Below are 27,181 nucleotides of genomic sequence, written 5' to 3' on the forward strand. Positions count from 1 at the left end.
AGATTTTTGATGAATTTAATTAATTGAAATACATATGAATTTTACCGTATTTAAATTATTATAATCTGTATCCCAAAAGAATATAGTTCATAGCTAATTTTATCTTATAACTTTTTTAAACTTAATCAATATTTAATCAATTTTCTTTGCGATTAATACATTATTATTAGGATTACACAAGGTAACAATAAACTTATGTAAATATGTTTTTCTATTAGTGTTAGAGCAGTACTGGTCTAGTGGTCTGTACGTGGGTATCTCATTTCTGGGGTCGATATTCAGTCCCCGGTACTAATATGCTTTTCTTTCAAAAACACCACTGGCTTGGAGAGTTTACACTGCTCTGAATATAAATATTTTCTTCTAACTGCTAGGTATATAATAATTAAGTTCAAATTATAGTTATTTATTTATATTTATTTATAATTTATATTTTACAATTGATAGTAATATAAAGCTTACTTCACTGTAACGCTTTGAGCATTCATGATTTCATTATCGAAAGTATTAACATTAATATATTTGCACAGTAATTTCGTTGTTATTTGTTTCACGTGCCTCACCTCCAACTATGAAAAAAACTCGGTTTTGTATCGCGCAGCCCGGACATACTAATAAAGACTTGCCTTGTTTAAACTATCAGAGAATATTCTTATAATGAGTATTAGGAATATCTATAGCTAAAACACCTGTTTCATTCAGGTACTAGGTATTACTTAGTTAAAAGTATTTAATTTTGTTTTTCTTTCTTAATTTTTTAACCTTTTTGTAAATGTTAAGGTACGATTCCACGTACTGCACAAATAAATATTTTGTTCGACATACGCGAACAATAATAATTATGTATTTCATATTTGACTATTGTTTAGAATATTTTTTTTGTAATATACAATTTATGTTAGCTGTTCAAAAAATATGTATGAAGTCCCGTAACATAGCAATAGGAAATGGAGTTGACAGACCATTGACAATTTTTAAAAGTACATTGCCTGCCGTATTTTCAAACTTAAAACACATTGGCACGAGCTAGGGGATCGGATAGAAAATGCCGTAGATATCTTCAAGGTTTTATTTCTTGATAAATCAATGAGGAATTTATGAGAACAAATTAATCGCAGAAATGCACTTATAACACTCAAAAACGGTCACTATTACTCAATTATGCACACTTCACACTGTACTTTATCACTTCACTTTATTTGGACTTTATCGCTTCGGTGTTTATCTCTTGATATCGCATTCGAAACTAAACTAAAGTGGTCGCTTTTCGGCTCGCTTATATATCCCTCGGAATAATTTTGCGGGATTGTTACTAAGTAGCGATTGCACAATTCTAGAACGTCCGTACTCTTTGTCTATTTCGCACATTGCTCCGTCCTTGTCGTACGGCTTGCTAGAGGGCTCAGCCTAGCTTTGAGAAGGATCCGATCTTCCCTCTCTCTCGCGTATACTTTCATCTTTGTCCCACACCTAGAAAATTCGGTCTAGAATATTCCTTCATCAAAGGGATATAACCAGGCCTGAAAACGGGTCTCCTGAAAACTACAGCAATCGACTAGACGTGTTCTGAAACTGACTGAAAAAATGTGTCAGCTTCCTGAAAACTAGGGAACCATTATGCAAATTACAATTTTCTAAAATGTGATTGACTCTCCCTCTCCTGAAACGGTCAAAAATCATATTTCATTCTGCTGAAAAGTTCTCTAAGTAGTGGAAAAATCTAGAAAAATTGCAGGCGACCCGTCTTCGTGACAATATTAACTGTTTAACCAAGAAATTGAACCCTTGCCGTCAGTTAAGCCACAAAAAGCAATATGATTTATACATTTTTCAGGTAGTTTGCAAAATTTAAACTTCACGTTAAATTTCTCACATTTAAATATTGGTTTTCTACAATTCAAATGTCAGTGAAACCCAAATTGGTGTCCGGACTTTATCCGAAATTAATTTGGTGGCTTAATTAAAACTTCGCAGTGACGTCATTAATGATGGCTGTATGGAACCGTCGAATAACATGATCTAACTTTATATATTGTCCATTGTTAGACTTCAGGTGCGACTCTCATCCCTGAGGTCGTAGGTTTCATCCCTGGCTGTACCAATGTACTTTCCGTCTATCACACATAAAACATTCGCACGAACGGTGATAGAAAACATCGTGCTTATCGTCAATATACAGGACATGCCCGATCAAAATACCTGTCGTGATACGCAGGTAATGCACAGAAATATACTCTTTACTGATGAAAAATTTATCTCGATTGCAGAACACTACAACAAGCAAAATGATAAAGTGTACGCTCACTATTCTAAAGAAGCTGGTCAACTGGTCGGAAAGCTACATCGTGGTCATCATCCTGCGTCAGTGATGGTTTCGTGGGGCGTGTCTTACGGAGTTACAAAACTAAATTTTTGTGAAAATGAAGTGAAAACTTCAGCCAAAATGTTTCAGATACAGTCTTGGATCATGTTGTCAAACCTCTCGGCAATACTTTTTGTTTAATATACCGTGGACTTTCCAGCAGGATTCTGCACTTGGTCACAAGGCACGCACTACACAAGCTTGGATTGAAACCAGATTGAAGTCTTGTTACCCAAGGATTATTTTGAATTTAACATAGTCAAATCTAGCTTTTTAAATACGATACACACACAATACGACACACAAATTACATTTGCATTCTTAACTGGGCTACCAGGAATCGATCCCGATACTCCAGGTATCAAGGTTTATATGGATATTTTTTTTAACTTCTGGCATCCATTAAAATTGCTTACATTATGCAGTAAGGGCAAACTAGCTTCAGTGTACGCCTCTCAATACTGAATTTCGGAAAGTGAAAATCACTAAAACGATACAGTCAAATTAGAGGTTTGAAGTACCACTGTTTAGCTTTAACAGTATACTGTGAAATCGTAAACAAAATCAGTTGATATGTCGTAAAAATTCATATCAAATAAATAATTGCTAACATTCCACGAACGCAAGCACTTAAGCACTAACAGCTTTCACGCTTTGAAGGCTAAATTTCTCACCTGAAATAAAATTTCATACTTTTTGAATGTTTTAACATTTTTATCTCAAAGAAGCGAGCGCTCATGGAATATGCAAAAGAAGGCTATTTACTCACCGGTATTTAATATTGATATCGCCAATAAAACGAGTGCTCGACCCGCCATACTTCTGAAACAAGGAGATAAGGGTGAATACATACTAAATTCAAGTTTTGGTGTTTAAATAACTTAAGTTTTTTTTAAACCAAAGCACATCTGAAAATGTTCGACAGAACTTATTCTGTCTATTAAAATAACTTTAGATTTCATTTACATGTTATGGTGTTTTAAATTTTAAAAATCAATTTTTAGATTTTAGTCAGTACATCCAAAATCTGTCACGATATACTTATAGGTACCTAAGTACCCTGAGTACTGTTTTTCCTAAAGAAGCAGTTATAAAATTTCCGTGTCTGCTTAAAGGTGGCTCCCGTGATTGAATTTTAAGTTCAAATATAACCACAGACTCAGTGAATATAGTGTATAGCAATTTAAAATTGTATATGAGTTATTATTTTTGTAGTGAAGTGAAACTTGTTTATGACCTTATTTTTAAGAAAAATGTTCTAGTATAACTCTACAGAAATTGGTTAAATAAAGTTTAACAAAAGGGTTTTATTATCATAGACATGAATACAAATAATACAATGATTTAATTTTACTCTATTGCTACTACGATTATTACAAAATTTCATTAATTGTAAAATAATTATTATTATCATTGTTATCATTATTACATATTTTTGTTAATAATGGCTTCGAATCAACCATGGTAGGGACATGAAATAGCGTAACGGGAAACTGTGACGCGTAACTGAAAAATGTGACGGTAATTTTTTTTACAACGCCGATAAAGAAGTTTCACTTCAAAGGCTATCATATCAAAAGCTCTTGGGATTTAGGAGGTTAAAGCGCCACTAGGTTTTAACACATCATATAAATTAATAACAGTAAATATTAATTAACTTCATTCATTAGAATCTGACCGTGACTGTAATAATAAATGTTTTAATGTAACAATGTAAGTTTCTTAAAGAGCACAAAACGCAGAAGCAAAAATATAAAAAGATTTTCTAGTGCGGTTACTTTATTTTACTTAAAAATTGTATTGTTCACTTTGGCATTAATAACCTATTGTTATCATTAATAAAAAAAATATTTTGTTATAATTACAGTGAAAGCTACATGTTTGTATAGCCTTAAATATTTTCTATGAAACATTTGTAAAGATAGATAAGTTTATAAGACTTGTAGCTACGACTTCATTCGAAGAATATAATCACTGCGATAACATCATAAACGCTGAAACATGCCGACGAAGTTTTATTATTCAACTTTTGTTTCCGACGTTTCGCGTGCTTTACAGCGTGCGTGGTCACGGTAACTGACCACAAAAGTGTTGAATTTGTAAAAGTATCACAGCTGTAGAGAAAGTTGTATTATCTGTATTTATGTTCCCGGAGTTGATATTGACTAAAAGATGAAGGGTTTTTGCAAAAATGACTCACGGTGTCCTCTATCTAGTAGTTAGACTGTTAACAAGTTGTTTGGTATAATTAAGCCATATAGAAAGCCAAATGGAAAAACATTTCCCTTTTAAGCCCTATATTTATTTACTTACAAAAACATCAAAGAAATAATATAACAAAAGAAAAATAAGTTTGGTAAGTAATAAGGCTAAATGTTAGTATGTTGCGGCAGAAGCGTAGCGCCGATATTCTGTGCATTAAATTCAATTTCAATTCAACCAGAAAACTGGTTCTGTTAGGGTTATTATCATGTTTATACCTTTAATATATATGTCGCAGATTCAACGCGATTAATAATTGCGAAATTGGTGTTACTACCGTCGTCCGACATAACCACACAGACTAGGCATCGTCAATTGTCAACGTTGACCGCATCCTACGACTAACTTCAGAGTGGCGGGAATTTTAAAATATTCATTCTCCGACATATATAAACTTATTCATATTAAATTACTGTAAAGAAATATTGATTAATACGTTGTGACACGATTGTACCCTAGGGAAGGCTAAAGGAGTAGAGGTAGACCACAAAAAAGACGATATCAGACAAGTTGCAGGATATGGAATAGAGTGGCCCAAGAAAGATATGAATGGAAAAGGTTGGAGGAGGCCTTTGCCGACTGGCAAACAGATCTGCACAAGTCAAGCAAAATCAAAACATTAGAATAGTTTTTTTTTCAACCTTCTAATATCTAGTTCGATATAATGATCTTTGTTTACGTTGTAAGTTGATCTAAATAAAAGAATAATAAATAATATTATTATTACTTTTTAGTGGTCTATGGAGTCGGCTATAGGAATTTATAGAAGTATTCGGTTTACATGCAAACAAATTCGCGCGGGCAATACTCAGTATTAAAATAAAGCGTGTAAAATTAGTCTATAAAAAAGCCTTTAGAGGATCTATTCCTATTCTATTCATCTCGAATTAATCTTTAATCCCTCAAAGGGTCTTGAATACAGTGATCTTAAGCTGTAAAGTAAACAAACATAAAAATAAGACATTGAGTGGTACTTAAGCGCTAAGCCCCTCTTTACATCACTGCTTTGATGCCGTGTCCTTTTTGAAATCCTCATTTTTACAGCTCTTTTACGTCTGGGTCTTAAAAATTAATTCCTGAATTACGAAGGTTATTATTATTTTACTGATGATTAGTATAACATATACTTTCTTGAGTTAATATTTTGATAATATTAAATTAAATACAATATTAACGTTGGCTTAGTCACGAGACCTATATAACAACAAACACTCTGTCTGTTTTATAAGAATTTTCAGTCATATATATGATCAGCTTTCTGTGACTATTGATACAAAATAATAATTGTATTACCAGAAATCGAACTCGGGACGAAGCTAAATACTATACTTAATCAGATTCGGACGAATAAAATTTTTATATTAGTAGTTTAGTAGTTATTATAAGTAGTTTTTTTTCTTTTATGTAATGCAGAATTATTATTTTAAAACTTATAACTTACACCGCTTTCACGTTTATACTAGAAGGCATTATTGAGCGTTGACCTTTTGATTACCCTCGTTTCTCGAAAGGTCGTAAACTCGTATTCGTTTGGTAATACTACAGCTATTTCAAACAATCACTGAAGTATATCCGAACCAATTCAACTTAGGGTCCTTCAAAAAAAGAGCGCACCAATTCTTAAAAGGCCGGCAACGCGCTTGCATTGCGAGTGTCCATGGGCTGTCGCCATATCGCCTGTCGTATCACTTAACATCAGCTGAGCCTCCTGCCCGTCTGCTTCTGATTTGCAGATAATGTTGTAAATTTAAATTTAGAATCATTTTATTATTTTATTGTAAAAAGGTGTAAAATACTGGCCAGTTACAAGATTCATTTTCTATTCTAATACATTCCGCCCTACTAAGACCGTATTGCTTTAAATACATGGGCTAAGATTACTAATAAATTCTGCCAGATGTATGTAATATTTGCCTCAAATACCAAAACCGTTGAGCAAATGAGATGCTGTTAAATTCGCGCTCATTTCACATGTCATTTGTATAAAAGCATTTCCTCTTGATATATGTTAGGGATTCCTTGTTTAATTAATTAGCGTTAGCTATTAAATTTAATAGGCTAATTTAGGATATCTATTGTTTGTAATATTATTGTTACATCACAATCATACCCTCATCAAAGGAACTAAACTAATATTATAAAGAGGAAATATTTTATTGTTTGTTTGTTTACATGGAATAGGCTCCGAAACTACACATTGAATAGGGCCGATTTCAAAAAAAACTAACACCATTAAAATTCTACGTTATCCTTGAATTTTAAAAATTACGGTTCTGTATGAAGTTACAAGATGTTAAGAGAAAAATTCTTAATTCGCGATTGCTGCGAAAACTATTGATAATAGAGCAAAGTGCTGTACTACAGTTTTATAGAAGATAACCTATAGAAATATCTACAAAAAAGTATGCAACACTTTGTCTAACAGATCAAAAAATATTTACATTTACCGAGAAATTTAAAGTCTATTACCGAGAAAAGTTACAGAACATCATGCTATAACCGAATGAATGCAGTTTTAACCACTGAGCACAAATATAATATCTGTAATAACTATAATTAGTTATTTACGATTCGATAACACATTACTACACATTTTTTTTCTAATGCCAGTGACGTATTAACTGAGGAATAATTGAAGTGAAACTTCTTTATCGGCGTTGAAAAAATTTTACCGTCACATTTTTCGGTTACGCGATTTCGAATATGTTCGATTCCGTTAATAACAAAAATATATAATAACAATAACAGTGATAGTAATAATTCTATTACAATTAATGAATATCTGTAATAATCTTAGTATTAATAAGGTCAAATTAAATAATTGTATTATGTGTATTAATGTGTATGATAATAAAAATCTTTTGTTAAACTCTATCTAATTTAACTTTATTTAAACAATTTCCGTAAAGTTGCATATAGTAGATCGTTTTTCGAAAAATAAGGTCATAAAGAAGTGTTACTTCTACGTGTGTACACGCACACATTTTCTTTAACAATACTATGAATATTGTAACTATAACACTGTGTTTTGCTATTGCATAGAGGCTGAGGTGATCGACAAAAAAGATATAAACTACATGGCCAGTGATGTAACAAAGTTCATTAATTAGTACAGCTCGACACAACTGAAAGCAAAGTTTGAATTTTGAGGACGAATTTTAGACCGAACTAACGATGACGATACATCCATATAAAATGTAGGCGACTGAAAAAGTATATTTATTTTTCGCAGCTTTTTCGAAATTATATACGACAAACGAATGCTTACTTTTAATTAATTTAAATTGCTTAAATTCAGCCCGCTTTAAGCCAGTCTTATGATAATGTCGAGTAGATTACATAGATATTATGGCGATATTCATTGTTATTATATGTTTTTCTATTAAATATTTAGAGTTCATTCATTAACAATGGATCATATATTTTTTAGGTTAATATTATCTATTAGACTTTATAACCGCAACTATTGCGCAAAGCAATTGTTTAAGTATAAGAGGTGGCAACGGCTACTGATTGAACCCGCTTAAGTAGAACTACGAGTTATAAATATTATTAGAATACGTTTTTAATTTAATTCACAAATTATTAATTTAGATGACCATCAAGTACATGAATGATTAAGTCATATGAATATAAACAAATCACAATAGAACATCAAATAATCAGTCCAAAGTTATATAATAAATAAAATAAAACTAAATGTTAGCATTATCTTAAATGAATAAAGGAGGAATGTTTTTATGACAGGTGGGTTTTGGGACTATCCTACTAAACCTTTTCATATGGCTCTTTATTAATTTTCACCACTTACAGTAATTAATAACTAATGAAATAAATTGTTTTCCTATTAACATAATTATGGTACATCTTATTTGAGGGCGTTTCCCAAAAAAAATGGATTTCCCATTTCAATGGATTCCTAAAACCCTAATTTATGGAATTGAAAACTTACGCCTTTCATTCCAAAATAAAATTACACAAGAAAACAATTTATAATCCGTACTTATTTTTTATTTCCTATCCGGAAACTGTTATAATTTATAACTAATCGAATCTAACTAGCTGCTAACTAGCTAGCTGACCAGTTGACTAAGACCCCTTTTAAAGTTTCAATAGATCTATACCAAAAGGTCAACAAAAAATGTACTCATGGACAAAGTAAGTTGAACACGTGTTGAGTCGGTACTGTGGTACCAACTTTGCTAATTAGAGTTCCACACAGTGGTAAAGTTTGGGACTTTTAACAACAGGTCTTTTTTGTTTATTTTAGATTTATCCAGCATATTGTACATTTTGTTCGGACTTTTATGTAAATATAAGAGGATGTTGTTGGTTTCAAATAGGGCTTAAAAGCATTAAGGTAGGTATAATGTTTATTTGCAAACCTCTCTTTAAAATAATACTAATAACATTTTTTGGTGCTTTGAAATGGTTGTTGTTGTTGAACGCCTAAACAGAGCTTGAAGCTCTGTTTAGGCGTTCAAGCTTCAAAATTTGTCGCTATTTTTACCACACGTTAAGTTTAGCATTAAAAATAACGAGGATAATAATCTGCCTAACAGTGAAGTAATAACAAGGTTATCGTATAAACTTAGTATATATGTATATGCTTGTATAGAGAGTTCGAAATTATATATGAGGGAAAATTTCATATTCAGACGAAAATTACGCGACAATTCTGTTCTGTGAAAGTGACTGATAAAGGTTTAATATAAAATCTATAGTTTGTAATTGTTTTCTATAGACATAAACATAGCATTTATTACGAATGAAACACACACACAGTGAGAGAGATATACAAAATAATAATAATAATAACGAAAAAAAGAAAGAAAAATAAAATAACATTTATTTAAGGAACAAGGTACGTTTTGTGTGTAATTTTATGTTGTGGTTGTAACAGGCTCAGCATTATGATGTGGAGCTGATGTGTATTTTTTTTTTATTTACATAAAAAATATTTTAACTTAGGAACTGCGCCCGTTCTCTGTAACTTCGACTAGCCATTGCGATACGGATCATTTCTGTTTTAGAATCCTACTAACCTGCAGCTCTACCAGAGCCCATGGACACCCATTTTAGTGTGTGCATTGCCGGCCTTTGAGGAGGAGCACTTTTAAAGAATTAGAGATCGTATCTCACCAGACCCCCCCTTGGGAGTTGATTCCACTGATCGCCAGTTTGCAAATTTCTTGTGAAGCGGTCCGCAGTATTCAGCCATCAAAGTGATCGCAACGTTTTTATTTGCAATTTCGATGTTGTTCTATCAAAATGTAGCGCTGATATCAGAATTTTGGGAACGTTACTCAAACTATTAATATTATTATTATTAAAATTTACTATGTACGTCGAATATAATTCGTTGGAAGGTGGCGAAAAAGTCTGTAAATAAAAATTATATATTCATAAATAAACGCAAACTAAACTATTAATTTAGCTTTATGATTTTAAAAATAAAGCAGAAAAAATTTAAGGAAAAATAAAAATATTTTCTAGTTGGCTCTTACAACGTACAGCAATTATAAAATAAGTTTAAAATTATTTTCCTCGTAAAATATAAAAAACTTCAAAGTTTGCGAAAAGCTTCAAATGTTCCGGGACGAAAGTTCAATACTTAGAAGTTTGTATAATATTTTTCAGCCTTTGAAAAGTTGCGACCGTTTAAGTGTTCTAATAAGGGTTTAAGTCCAGTCACTTTTATACGATTTTAATATGAAAATTGAATAATATTAAAAACGAACTCAAAAAAATCTGATTGAATTATTCAAAATAATTTATGTATATCTTTGGTGATAATTTCTTTTCTCAATAGGCCAGCGTTCTGTGCCTGACACACGGTGTCGATTTTTGGGTCTAAGGCATACCGGTGACGTCACGATCTTTTCCTAGTACTGTCTAGTCGTGATTTGCTGCACGCTAAAGCTACTAGGCCATTACTGTACACGATATGTATCTAAGTAATGTCGTTACTAATGAATAAAACACGGTCTCCGAGAGGTTCCAGTCCAAGCAAGACATAAGATGAAACCTTCAAGAAAAGTGAAAGACTAACAAATCAGTTAGTTAAAAACTATATTCACTATTAATATATAATTTATTTTAGATAACGCCATCTCTTGCCGTGAATTAATAAACATTACAACCGGTTTTGAGGATTTGTGACAGTGTCTCGCTGATCAAAATTGCATTCTAGTTATTTCTAGTTATGTGAATAATAATAATTCACTTTTAATTTAATAGTTAGGACTTAAATAATATTACTTCAGATAAAGAAAACAAATTGTTATCTCCGATAATGAATAATAAGTCGACTACAATTATTTTCTTTATAGCTAACGTAAGTATCACTTGGATATAAGAAACCTTCAAAAAGTTTTTTGTTATATAAGAGGGGACCAAACGAGCTTGCGGGAAGCCTAAAAAGGGCAGTCAGCGCAGCTCATAGACATCCATTTTTAGTGCGTGCGTTGCCGGCCTCTGAGAGCGCATACTCGAATTTTGAAGAGTTGGTCGTATCCCTCAGGGAAGACCCCCACCGGGAGTCGATTCCACAGTTCGCAAAAGAAAATTCCTTGTGAAACGGACCGTGGAAGACTTCCAGCCATCAAGGTGATGTTGATAAACTTTTGACTCCATACGGCTCGTACAGTGTTGAAACGAGGCAAGAGGGATCAACCCAAACAATTCTTCAGAACACTCACCACACACACTTTATAGAAAACGCAAAGCGAAGCTATGTTTCTTCATAGGGAGAGATAATCAAGCCGTACCCGTAATTTTGTATTAGTTATAAGCTCATATTTTAAACGATTAAACCCAGTTGACACCTTTAAAGAGTTTCATTTAACATATTTGAACAACCATACAAAAACCGCCACCGACCTTAACTTAGATTTTTAATTTTAATTTTTTTGCAATTTGCCTATGTTCAAGAATAACGTATTGGAAAAAAATGCTCGTTTCAAATATATATTTTATAATACTACTATATAACACTCGCTTAAAATATCTTCACTTCTTATGGATATAAACTTTTTGTAATAAACTGTAACTATAGCAAAAGTTTTGTTCAATTTTCCATTGACAAAGTTTTAAAAGCGCGAAATCTTATTAAAAAATATATCGAGTTTCAATAGTTTTCCGAGAAGGAAATTTTATTTAAAACTAACCAAATAACTTTACATACGCTAAAGAAGGGGCTGTATTTATATGCAAATAGTGCATATACACCATTTCAAATGACTTAATAATCTTTGCAACACACAAACAATTTAAAAGGAGGCTGGGTAGACAAACATCTGCTTGAGAATTGTGTTAATCGATGTTTCCACTACTGAAACTTTTTTTTATAACGTTTGGTTATGCACTTCTTAAACTTTACTCATCATTTTTCTTTTTTTAGTTTTTCTCTTACTAGGGTTTCCTGGAAGAGATCGCTTGTTAGTGATAAGGCCGCTCGTTGCATCCCTAATATTTTTTTATGTATTGTATTATTTGTGTATTTTTAATGCAACGAAGTGTAAATAAATAAACATTTAAAAAAATGTGTGCGTGTAGTGGAGTAGACACGTAAGAAGTGAAACTTCTTTATGACCCTATTTTTCGAAAAATGATTTACTATATGCAACTACAGAAATTGGTTAAATAAAGTTAAATTAGATAAAGTTTAACAAAAGACTTTTATAATCATAGACATGAACACACAAATAAAACAAATATTTAATTTTACCTTATTACTACTTAGATTATTACAGAATTTCATTAATGGTAATATAGTTTTTACTATCATTTTGATCGTTATTATATATTTTTGTTATAATGGCTTGGAATCTCTTCGAATTAAGCATAGTAGGGACAAGAAAAAAATGGCACGTAACCGAAAAATGTGACGGTATTTTTTTTTCCAACGCCGATAAAGAAGTTTTACTTCAAATTACTTCAAATTTGATTGATATAATATGTTGGAATATACGCGTTTTAATCATTTTATGAATATTTTGATATGACTTTGAGTTTCCAAGTTTATGAACTGAAATAAGCAGCATAAAGCCTAAATAGATCATAGTACTTACGTAACATATTTTAATGCAGCAGTATCAATAATACACGAAAGTAATTCAAACAAATTCACAATACTAAAATATTTTTAATGATACCGATTCAAAAATATTTCAATGAAAGGAGTCCATTCAATTTTTTTTTCTAAAAACACTAAACAATGGCCTTGTTCAACTCTGTGCATCGGATAGCTTTAATTTGAATTCTATATTACACGCATCACCAGAGTCTGCATTTATTTATTAATCCCATCAAATATAATACAATTGACTACAGTGCCAATAATCTATTGTTCTAAAATATATGATAGTAAAAAAATGCAAATACCAATAAGTAATAATTAGTATTTTATAGAAAAAACGCGACAGGCGTTAAGTTGTATGGATAATCATACAGAAGTGCGTTGTCGACCTATAAAGAATCTGTAAGTATACAGAGTACTGTACTTAAAAATTGAACTTAATATATTAATCAACACGAATTTACCTGATTAGGTGTCTGATAGGTACTTAATACTTTGATTCAAAAGGCTAAAAAATACTAACTTACCAACATTTGCGTATTACTGTCTTATCAAGAGAAACAATTATTTTATGATAATCATTAATTTATATATAATCATCGTATATAAGTTGATTTGTACAATTTGTAGTTGTTGTTCGCTCATTTGTTTCAAATTTATTGCCTGGAAGAGATCGCTTAACTACGCTCGTACACTATGCATTAACATTTATAACATTTACAACAATAAATAAGATTACAGTTGAGAAGGTATTGGGAGACTGGTTTCCAAACTAGGTAAGAACCTGTGATATGGATTACCAGGGTTTCATTCACAGCAAAGTCATATTGAGTGGTAACAAAAAGTACATACAAAAGGTAGGCAAACAAATTTAACGTTTTAAATAAGGAAAGTAAAACAAAACAAAGCAGTAAACTATTTAGGAGTTAGTAGAAATAAAGTTGTATGGGTGTATGTTTGGGTGTATATTTGAGTGTGTGTGTATGTGAGTGTGATATTGGGAGAGGGTATGTACGCGTTTGTGAGTGAGTGTAAGAAGGGTGAGTGTGGGTATGTCAGGCACACGCCATTGTTATTTTTATTTTTGTTTTATTTTGTGTAAATAAATAAACAATTACCTAGGCTAGCCATAAATACTGAAACAAAGTAAGAAAAAATCTATTGCAAATAACATTTATTACTTTTACAGTGTATTAATTTATTAAATAAATATATAAACCCTTTTTCGAAGTGGTCTCCATTGCTCAACTGGCTGTAAACGTTGAAGCCAGGTATTAATAGAAGCACGCACTTTTTCCATGAGAAAATTTTTCACTGCTAATCGTACTGTTATATATTTAAAACCTTAGAGACCACCCTATGTCAACTTCTATTTTAGCAAGCTGGCATTCTCCTATTTCAACTGCCATGAGCATTATCTTTCAGCTAAAGTTAGTCCCACTTTACGATTCAAACCGAGCAGTTGTCTTTCTAAATCTATATTTCTAAATAAATCCTATGTGTAAAGATAATCCTTTTTTTTAAAACTCTAAATCCGGGACGTCGTATAACATTGGTGGCAGCTCAAGGGATTTTTTAAAAATCCTCGGTACGCCTCAGTTTGGCAGTCGCGACTAACGAGTGATTACAAAAGTGAATATTTCTGTGAATAACTAGATTTTCCTATTCGCTGTGAATTCTGAAATTGTTTTGCAAAGAAACATCCGCCGTCTCCGCCCTATACATCAAAGATGTTCATCAGTAAAACTGCAGCATCCCTGTAAGTCTTCAAAAATCCTATATATTCGTATTTCAGTGTGTTGTGTGAAAACAATTAGTGAAGTTTAAAGTGCTAAAAATAGAAAGGTTGTTTTATAAAATTACAATCTCATAATTGGTTACAATACCAATAAGAAATCAGTGCATCGCCTAATCAGTTCTCAGTAACGCTAGCCGTCGTCGCGTCGTTATCAGTATTGTTTTGTCTAAGCCATATCCTACGTGACAATGCCTAAGGAAGATGTTATTGTACGCGAGTCTAAGAATAGGTCAGCCACAGACGTTGATTTAAATATACTAATTAAATTCATAAATAAATTCGATGGTAACCGCGAAAAATTAAGTGCATTTTTAAATAATTGTAGAAATGCGGTAGAACTTGCTACTCAAAACCAACAGGACATTTTACTAAAATATATTGTAAGTCAATTAGAAGGACGCGCAGAAACGGCTTGTTGTGTAAAAGAATTTGAGAATTGGCACCAGCTTGAAGAGTTCTTAAAATCTCAATTTGGTGATAAAAAGCACTATGCTGCGCTGCTTTCTGATTTACAAGAATGTCGTCAATTAGGCAACGAAACGGTCAACCAGTTTGCATTACGAATAGAGTCTTGCTTATCAAAATTATTATCCGAAATTAATATAACTATCCCTACTAAGAAAAAGGACGAACTGGCAGGCCGCGTCGCAGCTATGAAAGACTTAGCGTTACACACGTTTGTAGTCGGCCTAAATCCAAGATTGTCTACTGTAGTTCGATGCCGTGACCCTGAATCTTTGAACGACGCCATTAATTTCGCTACTTCGGAAGAAAAGATTATCAATGCTTTGACACGACGAAACACTAATTACGCCCAAACTCCAAATACTCAGAATCAGGCGCGATTTCGCCCATCTCACTCATCATATCCACCAAATAGATCAGCTTTACAATATGGCACTAATAATAATACAACATCTGCCGCGTTTAGGCCCTCTAATCCTATAGTGTGCCGATATTGCAAAGCTCCAGGTCATACTATTGAAGGTTGTCGCAAACGAGAATACAATAATAGGAAATTTGGAAACAATCAAAATTCAAGCTACAACCGCACAAACCCTACTACTTCCTTTCAAAATCGGAACCAACCGATTCATGCAATAGCTTCTTATGAAGATTATGGAGTCGATGAGACAGATAATCCTTTAAACGAATAAAGGACTCCCGACGGTGTCTCCCGAGTCCGAAATTTCAACGTCCTCTATTGTTATATCCAAATGACACCGCAAATTCTATATCCTATTACAATTCCAAGGTCACACAGCAGGGTAACCAGCCCCAAAACGAAGACCATATTCTCATTTCTAAATCCAAGGTCACACAGCAGGGTAACCAGCCCCAAAACGAAGACCATATTCTCATTTCTAAATCCAAGGTCACACAGCAGGGTAACCAGCCCCAAAACGAAGACCATGCTCCTATTTCTAAATCCAAGGTCACACAGCAGGGTAGTCAAACTCATAGTGGTAGCAACGTTAATAAATCAATTTCAAAATCCTCTGTACCACATAACCCTAATTCTAACAATGGTGCAATAAATTCCCAACAAAGGACATATGCATCTATAGTATCTGGCACTCTAAAATATATGCCTGCCATATCTCCTCTTACAAGATCCATGGTCGATACCCCAAACACCACGCCTGAGATAAAAAACAATATATATAACAAAATACATAACGTTACTTCAAATCCATCCGAAAAATACTTACCCTTTGTGGAAGTTCAAACCTCTGTATCTACCAAACTACTTAAGCTCCTTGTTGATAGTGGTGCATCTATTAGCCTTATAAAGAAATCATCTATTCAAAACATGCCTGAAATAGACGAACACACTATAACATTTTCAGGAATTGGAACTACAGATAAACCAATGAGGTCATTTGGACGTATACCTATCGAATTCAACTCTCTGAAGTATCGATTCCACATTATTGATAACATAAATTTTCCTTACGATGGTATAATTGGAAACGATTTCCTATCAGACAACTACTCAAACATTGATTTTAAGAATGAATCGCTTACGATTAGTCAAGTTGAACTTGTTTTAAAATTTAATGAACCAATATATACTATTGCTCCCCGAACTGAAACCATCATAGAATGCTCGGTACTTAATCCAGAAATAGGTGAAGGCTTGATGGTAGATCAAAATCCCGTCGACTCAATTCTAATTGCTAACTGCATTGTCAAGGTGAAACCTAATTCTAGAATAAACATTTCTGTTGTAAATATCTCTGAATCTCCAATTACGTTAAACTCAAACTTAAAATTAAAACTTACGCCCTTGGAAAATAAAGAAAATCACCAAATATTCAATATATCTCATACAATCCCCAACAATGCCGTTAACAGAACTGAGCAGGTCTTAGACCTTTTAAGAGTCACTCACCTTAATAACGAAGAACGAGAATCATTATTTAATCTTTGCGCTGAATTTTCGGATATATTCCACCTCCCTGAAGATTCTCTGACTTGTACTAATGCTCTCGAGCACCAGATACCAACTTCTTCCTCTGTACCCATTAATACAAAATCATATCGATTTCCTGAAGTGCATAAACAAGAGGTAAACAATCAGATTAATAAAATGCTTAATGAAGGAATTATCAAACCGTCAACTTCTCCATGGTCATCTCCGATCTGGATAGTTCCAAAAAAGCTCGATGCTTCTGGTCAGCGTAAATGGCGCATTGTTATCGACTATCGCCGATTAAATGATATCACTATTGGAGATTCTTACCCTATTCCTAATATTTCAGAAATTTTAGACCAATTGGGTAAATGTAAATATTTTAGTACACTCGACTTAGCTTCCGGCTTTCATCAAATTAAAATGTCTGAAGCTGACGCTCCCAAAACTGCTTTTTCCATCCCACAAGGACACTTCGAATTTGCGCGGATGCCGTTTGGGCTCAAAAATGCCCCTTCCACGTTTCAGAGGTTGATGAATTCCGCTCTATCAGGCCTGCAAGGGCTGCAATGCTTTGTCTATTTAGATGATATCGTAATCTACTCATTTGATCTCCAAAAACATATGAAAAACCTCTCAAATGTCTTTGACAGACTCCGACAGTTTAATCTCAAACTTCAGCCAGATAAATGCGAATTTCTGCGCAAAGAAGTTTCTTATCTCGGTCACATAATAACTGACGAAGGTGTCAAGCCGAATCCCGAAAAAACCAGAGCAGTCCAAGATTTTCCCCAACCCAAATGTCCTAAAGACATTAAATCCTTCATGGGGTTAGTGTCCTACTATCGTCGTTTTATACCTAACCTGTCTAAAATTGCTAAACCCCTTACAAACCTCTTAAAGAAGGATGTTCCGTTCATGTGGCAACATGAACAACAGTTAGCCTTTGAAACTCTTAAAAATAGCTTGATCTCCGCACCTATACTTGCTTACCCTGATTTTAACCAACCATTCAATCTCACATGCGACGCATCTAACTATGCAATCTCCGCTATCTTGTCACAAGGGCCTATAGGAAAAGACCGCCCCATCGCTTTTGCGTCTAGAACACTATCTAAAGCCGAAAGTAACTACAGTGTTACCGAAAAGGAATGCTTGGCTATCATATGGGGAACTAAAACCTTTAGACCATACCTGTATGGTAACAAATTTACAATTTTCACAGACCATAAACCACTCAAATGGTTATTTAATTGTAAGGATCCTGGATCCAAGCTTGTAAGGTGGCGTTTAAAACTCGAAGAGTTCGACTACAACATTGAATATAAGAAGGGAAAAATCAATAGTAACGCCGACGCTCTGTCTCGATTTCCCGTCAATCCAATTATCAAAGATCAGACTGATTCTCAACGAGTAATACCGTCTTCAAGTGATAATGATCCACTTCCCTTTAGTCCTCTTACAATAGATGATCTAGGTATCCAACTCCCTTCGACATCCAATGCTGATAGTGACAGCCTACCCAATATCGATCTTTTAGAAAACGATGAAATGTTGATTCCTACTACTAGCCCTGAGAATGAGACCAACCCACCTTCACAAAACCCTTCACGCTTTTCACCTCTTCAAGGCATTTCAAATTCTAACACTGCCTACAACGACTTCCTGAAAACTTTCTCAAACAAAAATGAAAACTTCAATACTCATATAAAGGAACACAATGAAAGTCTCCTTAAGAGTAATTCTAAAGCCATCTTAATCCCAGTATCAATCGACTTCGATTAATCAAATCCATATCTCCAAGACATTCTGTCCACACTACCCGACTCTGCCAATATCCTAAATTCAGAAAGAGAACTACATTCGTTTCAAAAAATCGAAAATAAAAACAAGATATACTATCTTTTATTTACCAAAGTCTACTATTTCGACGACTGTACATATCCAGATATATTCAAAACTCTCAAAACAGCCCGAGACGATATCTTGCTTTCCGCGAACATTGGAGAAATAGCCATATCTGACTTTAAAAGTCTCTTCGAACAACATTCCTTTGTTAAAATATATGGCATGCTTATGTACTTATTTAATAATACTAACATAACAGTAAATATACACCATAATACCATCCTATATCCTGTTCCTTCCGAGATCACTAAAATCCTTAAAGAAAACCATGATATCCCGATTGCTGGACATCTGGGCTCAAATAGGATGTATAATAGAATCAAAGAACGATATTACTGGAAGAATATGCGTACAGATATAGAAAATTATATACAAAACTGTAAATTATGTCAATCAAACAAAGCACTGAGGAAGATCAACCAATCACCCATGCAAATCACGACTACCGCTACACGCCCATTTGAAAGAATTAGTCTCGACATAGTTGGCCCTTTGCCTGAAGCGGATTTCAAAAACTTAAATTCATACTTACTCTTCAGGATGATTTAACCAAGTTTTCCATTTCATACCCAATATCAAACGCTACAGCAGAAGAAACCTGCGAAGGTTTAGTTCACTTTATTTCCCTATTTGGTATCCCTAAAACCATATTAACAGACCAAGGAACTAATTTCACTGCCGAATTATTTAAACGCACATGCGAATTTTTAAAGATTAAACAAATTTGGTCATCACCTTACCACCCTCAAACGCAAGGCGCTTTAGAAAGAAGCCATTCAACTTTAAAGGAATATTTAAAATCTTACGTAAATGAAAATCAGACAAACTGGCATAAGTTCGTATATACCGCCATGTTAACCTATAATAGTAGTGTCCACACAACGACTAAATTCACTCCATACGAACTTGTTTTCGGCCACAAGCCATATATCCCTGACTCAATATTTGAATCACGCCCTGACGTTACATATCCAGAGTATATTAAAATGCTCCATCACCGATTAAAAATTTCTCGAGAAAAGGCTTTGGAAAATATCAAAACTTCCAAAGAAAGATCAAAAACCTACTATGATAAACATACGCGGTCTATACAGTATAATGTAGGTGACTATGTTTATTTAAAAAATCACGTCAGACTGCGCAAGGCCCTTTCGCCAATTTGGAAAGGTCCCTATAAAATCGTTAAAGTCTACGATAATAATACTTTACACCTTTTAATAAATCGACGTCATGTTAAACATCATTTCGATGAAGTAAAACCAGCTCACGAGATCTAATTTAAATTTCATTTTATAAATGTTTTTATTTTTATTATATACATATACTTTGTATAGGTATTTAAAATGCCAGTTTTATAAGATAAGTTTTTATAAAATTTTATTGTTGTATTTTACTTTTTATAAGTAACATTATTTTAATCCTTTCTATAGTATTATAACACGCTCACATATTTTCCAGGGTCATCGCAATTCTCTGCAATGTCACCCTAGCTGAAACTGAAAATCAGTATGTCAAAAATATAGTGAAAGGTCCTGGGATCTTCTTCGACCCTGTTGGCACACTAAAGATAATAAACGACCAATTTCATATTGTAATTCCCGTAGAGATCATTCCCATAAAAAATCATATAATGGACATAAATAAAGTGTTCAATAACGTTCAGTCTTATTGTCAGAGAAGCGAATTAATTGGTGTTTCGCAATGTCATAACTTATTGCAACCTTTAGAAGCAATCCTTAAAGATCTCCAACGTGACTTTAATGCCGTTTCACATCTAGTATCCGATAATTACGTTTCGAAAAGATCCGCATGGTTTTCCGGAATAGGCACTGTATTTAAACACATATTCGGTACCTTGACCGAAGATGATGCGAAGACCTATGAAGACGCTATTAAAACCCTTTATGAAAATGATAAAAAGATTTCAGGAACATTGAAGAAAACCGTAATTGCTTCCCAATCTGCCATTACCAATATAAATCAATCCTTACATGAAATGAACCTTAATCAAGCAAAATTGAATGGTGTCGTCAAAGAATTAGCGTCTACGGTATCCAATATAACAAATGCTTTTAATGAGGTTAATTTTAGGAATAATTTCTATAACATTTTAAATATTTTGCAATCAAATTTACTGACTTTATCATTTAAGGTGGAAGACTTACTTAATTCCATTTTACTCATTAAAAGTAACACCTTGCATCCTTCAGTTCTAACCCCAAACCAAATGTACAATGATATTGTAAATAATTTTAAGTTACTCCCTAAGTATAAAGACTTTCCTGTAAACATAGAAATAAGCAATATTCATATTCTAATTAATATAGCCGATTTAACTTGTTACTATTTTAAAAAAAAATTAATGTTTATTGTAAAGATTCCACTTGTAACCTTAGAACATTTTAATATCTATAAAACTGTGCCATTGCCTATTCCACATACGGAGGGTAATTTAAATTCTTTCGCTATGATCCTCCCTTCGGAACAATTTTTAGCCTTAAGCACAGATAAACTATCTTATGTCTATCTCAAAGATTTAAATGATTGTAAAAGCATACTTATCTATACTTACCTTTGTGAAATAACCGATGTCTACGCAGTACTTAATAACCCTTCATGTGAAATCGAAATAATTACTAAAGCCTTAACTACCCTTCCAGAAAATTGTCCTGTTAAAGTCATGTTTGGTGATTTAGATATTTGGCATAAGCTAAATAATAACAAATGGATATTTGTACAATCAAAGTCCACTAAATTGTCTATTGAATGTAATCAAAATGTATCTGAGTTAGTTATATCCGGTACAGGTGTACTAAATTTACCAATAGATTGTGTAGGTTTTCATAAAAACCTTAAGTTGGTGACTAAAGTGTATCCTAAAACATATGTCCCCGCTGTATCCTCGAATTTTGATATTATTGACGATGATTGTTGTAAAAGTGTAAACAAATTAAGTAATAACTTTTCTATTCCAAAAATCAAGATTATTAACCTTGATAATTTAAAATCAATTAAAGCTATTTCAGACTTGTCAATGAAGGATCTAAATGAGATCAAGAATCCTAATAATTTTAATAATCATGTTAGCTTTCCTATTTTAAGTATTTTCTCTGTAATCCTAGTTTTTAGTTTTGTTTTTGTATATTTTTATAAGAAAGGCAAATGTTCGAGAAAACTCCAAGTTTCCAATAATATCCCGGTTGAGCAAGATAATAATCTGGAAAACCAGAGTAATCCTTCAGTAGCCCGCTTGCGAGTTTGTTAAATATTAAGGAAACTTACAAATAAACCGTAAGTTTCCTCATAACGAGGGGGTTGTTATATATTTAAAACCTTAGAGACCACCCTATGTCAACTTCTATTTTAGCAAGCTGGCATTCTCCTATTTCAACTGCCATGAGCATTATCTTTCAGCTAAAGTTAGTCCCACTTTACGATTCAAACCGAGCAGTTGTCTTTCTAAATCTATATTTCTAAATAAATCCTATGTGTAAAGATAATCCTTTTTTTTAAAACTCTAAATCCGGGACGTCGTATAACAGTACGAATGGTAAATTCAAATGTAATATGTTGTTAATTTTCAATTGCAACAGTATTTATGGCAGGCTAAGTATTTATCACTTTCGAAACCCAGTCTAGCGTAATATTTCTTATTATTTATTATTATACGTTTCCAATGTTATACCAATATTATTAAAGTAAACAAATGATTTCATGAGAACGTAATATTTCAGAAAAAGTATAAAAAGGATTTCACCGGACAATTTTCGCTATTCATCTGATGAAATTATTAAAATACAGGAAATTGTTTTCATTAAACATAATACATTAAGTAGTATATACCGTTGTTCTAAGTGCTTAAACCAGACAAAAATGAAATTCAGAACAAATTGTAAATGTATTTTTAAATTTGAATCTATTTTAAAAATTAACACTAAAATAACTAATTGGAGATGCGTTATTTACTGAAATCCAATTACAAATGTTGATCTCATTACTAGCGGATATAATTAAGTGATGTTTGAACATTTTAATGTTGTGCTGCAATTATTTTAACGCTTGGTTAGAATTTATTTCATTATCTTGACTAATTAATGCCGTATTCAATTATGATTTTTATAAATTCAAAACCGTAAAATTATTGATTAGTTTAAACCCTCATGGTTTGATTTTGCGAGAAAAATGATTTTATCCTGATATTGTTCTTGTCGCTTGGTTTAAAAATAATCAGTAAATCATTTTATCTAAGAAACTTAAGTAAGTTTAAATTTAAATTTCAAAAATGTATTGAGGCGAGATAATGCTGACACATTATTGCAAAATTGTATATTAAAAGGAAATGTTTATGTATAAAATTCTGGTCAACACGCATTTTATTTCCTATATAGAAGATTCATAACTTTATTTAAGATTTTAATTCAAAGTATTTAATTTATAGTTATGGGAAAAACTATTTACATATACGATGAACTTAGTCTTGATATTATTCATATATTAATATAACAATGATTTTCCAAATATTTGTATTGCCATAATTATATTTACACAATTACGATTTCCTTAGAAATGCTTACAAATATTAGTTCTATTTATTATCTAAATATATAAAATTAAATTGCTATTTGGCTTTGTTTAGGGAAGTTTTAACGGCGGGAAACATAAGTAATGAGTAAAGGAAAATACTCAAAACAACAATTTACTTTTAAAATAAAAACTGTTGCTATATGGGAAATGTTTTTTAGAAACAAAAGCATGGCATATATTTATTGATGTATTCAGAATTTTTGTTTCTTAGATGCAGTATTATATGTACTACTTCCAGAAGTAGAAAAAATATAAAATTAAGGTGTAGAATATTCATCACTACATTAATGTTTTGCCTCTTTTTTGTTCCTTGCTTTTATGTATTTTTTGCTTGCTTCTATCATATAATTATTATCTAATTGATGTATGTGTGTTAAATTTATTAAGGGACTATTCACCAGTTTATTGAGATGATCAACAATTACAAAAAAATCTCAAAATCGGTTTTACTATTGTACAAAGTGCTCTGCATTGACGTAATATATATATTGACTACATACACAAAATGAAATTACATTCTCTTTTTTAAGCAAATCCAACATACAACTACACGCACAACTTCGATCGAAGCCAAAACCGCGTACACATATTTCAAAAAATCTGTATACTATGAGGGTAGGATACATTAATAAAAATAATAATCCAGTGGGGTTACAACATTTTAGGTCTGGTCTATACAGACAGTCTGGTACATAGCCAGGTATCAAACCAACGACCCCAGGAATGTGAGTCGCATGCTGAAGCTACTAAGGGAACTCTGTTATATACATATATCGTCATAAATAACAAAAAAAGACATTTTACATACGATCTTTGACACACATTATAGATCTGGTGTAAAAACTATAATGTGTAGGCAAACGCCAGGAAATTTAATTCAAAGTTAAGCAAAACAAAAATAAACAAGAAATTGTCTAATTTATACATATAAATCCACCACGTAGCTAGCGCATAGGTATCGTGAAGATATGGCGTAGCAGTCACGTAGCATGAAATGGAGCAAGCAAAACGATTTTGTAGCAAGTTTACGTGTACAAAAGCTGTGTTCTAAGTTTTTTATACGAACACTATATAATATTATTTTTATGGGCTTACATTTTTGGGTTACGAGCCATATTTTTCTTGTCCCTACTACGGTTGATTCGAAGAGATTCAAAGCCATTAATAACAAAAATATATAACAATCTTAGTAGTTATAAGGTAAAATGAAATAATTGTATTATTTGTGTTCATGTCTATGATAATAAAAGCCCTTTATTAAACTTTATTCAATGTAATTAAATTTTACCATATTCTGTAAATTTGCATATAGTAGATCATTTTTTGAAAAATAAAGTCATAAAGAAGTTTCATTTCTTACGTGTGGACACTAGTACACGCACACATTTTTTTATTATTATGAATGTAATAAATTAATTAATAGTGAGTTATACTGTCAGAAAATGTGTAAAACGCAATTGACGCTACAGATCCAATATGAAAAGGTTTTTTTTGTCGTTAACTATTTTCGTATTAAATTTGACATAATTTGATATTCGTATACATATATAGACAAAACGCAAGTAAAACTATAAACAAATAAATAATAAATTAAACTATTTCTTACTTTTATAGCATATAATTACTGTATTTCAGCATTCTCTTTTGAAACACATTAATTTAAAAAAACATTTTTATTTAACGTTAACCATCGAATCAAAGCTTTATACTAAAAAATATACGATATATTCTTTTTTTTAAATAAAACAAACCTCATAAATCCAAGAGTCACATATCAGTCCCACAAGTTGAAATTTCGAACACACGCGGGAAGTTTCGGAGCAGCCACGAACACTACCGCCACCTATCGCGTTCAGGATCACACTGAGCAAATTTCCCCAGATATCACTCGTTCCAAACATATTCATTGACGCATGGTAGAAAAATATAAGGTATCTACTATTGAACATTTTGTCATTTGATTACTATAATATGTATGAATAAAATCTCAACGGGGTGTGTATTTTGCGCATTTTTTAATCGTTGCATTTTTCTTAGTATTTCTATTAACACAAAACAGAACACCAACAAAACCGAGATAATAACTGTACGCGTTAGCTAGACAACCTCAAAGGCGATACTTAAAAACTTACTCATTTCGCGTGATCTGCGAACCAAACAGTGTCTTGACGAAATGATCTCCGACCTGCTCAGGTACGCCTCCTTTACGGTCTTGGCCCATGCGCTCAAAATGGCTCAGCCATCGTTGTCGACTCTTAAAAACTTAATTTTGTATTTGCAAATTATGAGAAGATTCTAGATAAAACTTTAGGATTTCAATTTATTTATTTATTTTTTTTAATTTCGTAAAATCCATTGATTTCTCAGTACGCTATTTTTAAACATACCATATTCATACATATACCATACCGTTTTCATTTGAGTATGGAATTCAATTTCGGCATTGAATAATCAACCTTAAACCAAAGCTATACGAATTATAATAGTTTAATTGTATTAAATAGGGGTTTCACAATGTGTTTCGGGCAATCTCATGTGGACATAGTAATTTGTGTGCGGAAGGAAAGCCATCAGGAATACCAAATTCGGGAAATGCTCATCCCTAATGTTGCTATTTGGAGCAATTCCTGGATAGTGGATAGCTTGTACTGTGGTGTTTTTAATGGTGATTTTATTTTAAGGGAACACTATCTTTTCATAGCGTAAAAGAATCTGGATTATAAATAGAAATAATTCCTCACATTCAGCAAGATTTAGTGTGAAGTATGACGTACCTTATGTACTTAGCACTAAATCTGGACTCTAGGTTACATACTCTAATTTATTTATTTATAAGTCCTAAAACATATTGTATGCATAAAATATACAAGAAAATATGACTTCACAAATATTACATACATACTGTATACGTATATATTTTAAAACAATAACTAAAACTATAATCTTAAATCTCATTAAGAGCATGATTAAGAAAGTTACGGTGATTTGGACGATTGTTAATAATCATCACTTAAAGATAATAAATTCTAATTCAGTTTTACTAGTAATAATATATAAATATATCTATAAAATAAATCTTTTAGTATTCCATACACTCATAAATTGTAACATAATTCCGATGATGTATAATCGATCGACATCGCTTATATATTATTTACATGTAACAGACGTGTCACGTAATTTTAAAAACCCATAAATAAGTAAGTAAATAAGTTACCGCTATTATTAGTGCAGCAATCTCACTAAGTAATGTTATGTTATAAGCCCTTGTTTTTATTAAAGTGAGTTAATCTAGCTTCAAACCGAGTGTTTCATTCATTTGAACATCCCACAAACAACCGCCACAGAACTTAATTCTAACAAGGAAAAAGTAAACACAAGGAAACAAAAAAAACTAAAACTAAACCTCATTATGAGCATGATACACAAAATTACGAACGACTAAGCACGAAGATTATTGTAAAATATATCAATATATTCATCAATGTTAGTAATCAAGGTGTAAGAGCGAGAAAGAATATTCACCATTAAAACTAGCAGACAGGCTACATACAGAATACTTTTAGTACTACTTACTAGTAATTCTAGGATTAGAAAGAAAGGATTCGTATCTCCACTTTTAATATCGACATGAGCCCTGTCTTAATATAGAAAAAAACTAGTTCGATAGCTCTTGAAAATACATTTCAATTTGATCAACGTTCTAGAATACGGCAATACATTAAGTGCTGGCAATATAAGTTTAATGGAAATGTGCGTCTTAAAGTCCAG

At 32.3% G+C, this 27,181-nt stretch overlaps 1 protein-coding gene across 1 annotated transcript in view; it reads right to left on the minus strand.

Annotated features, from left to right (window-relative positions):
- The window catches only part of LOC123710553 (Down syndrome cell adhesion molecule-like protein Dscam2), a 99,743-nt gene extending 74,495 nt beyond the window's left edge, over positions 1 to 25,248 (minus strand). Inside the window, exons 1-2 of the mRNA XM_045662523.1 lie at positions 25,162 to 25,248; positions 3,132 to 3,184 (exon numbers count right to left, since the gene is read on the minus strand). Of these exons, the coding sequence (XP_045518479.1) occupies positions 3,132 to 3,184; positions 25,162 to 25,166 (58 nt within the window). The 5' untranslated portion in view covers positions 25,167 to 25,248. The remainder of the gene's footprint in view (positions 1 to 3,131; positions 3,185 to 25,161) is intronic.
- Positions 25,249 to 27,181: the final 1,933 nt, after the last annotated feature.

This window comes from Pieris brassicae, chromosome 6, assembly GCF_905147105.1.
Source record: "Pieris brassicae chromosome 6, ilPieBrab1.1, whole genome shotgun sequence".
Classification (NCBI taxonomy): Eukaryota; Metazoa; Arthropoda; class Insecta; order Lepidoptera; family Pieridae; genus Pieris; species Pieris brassicae.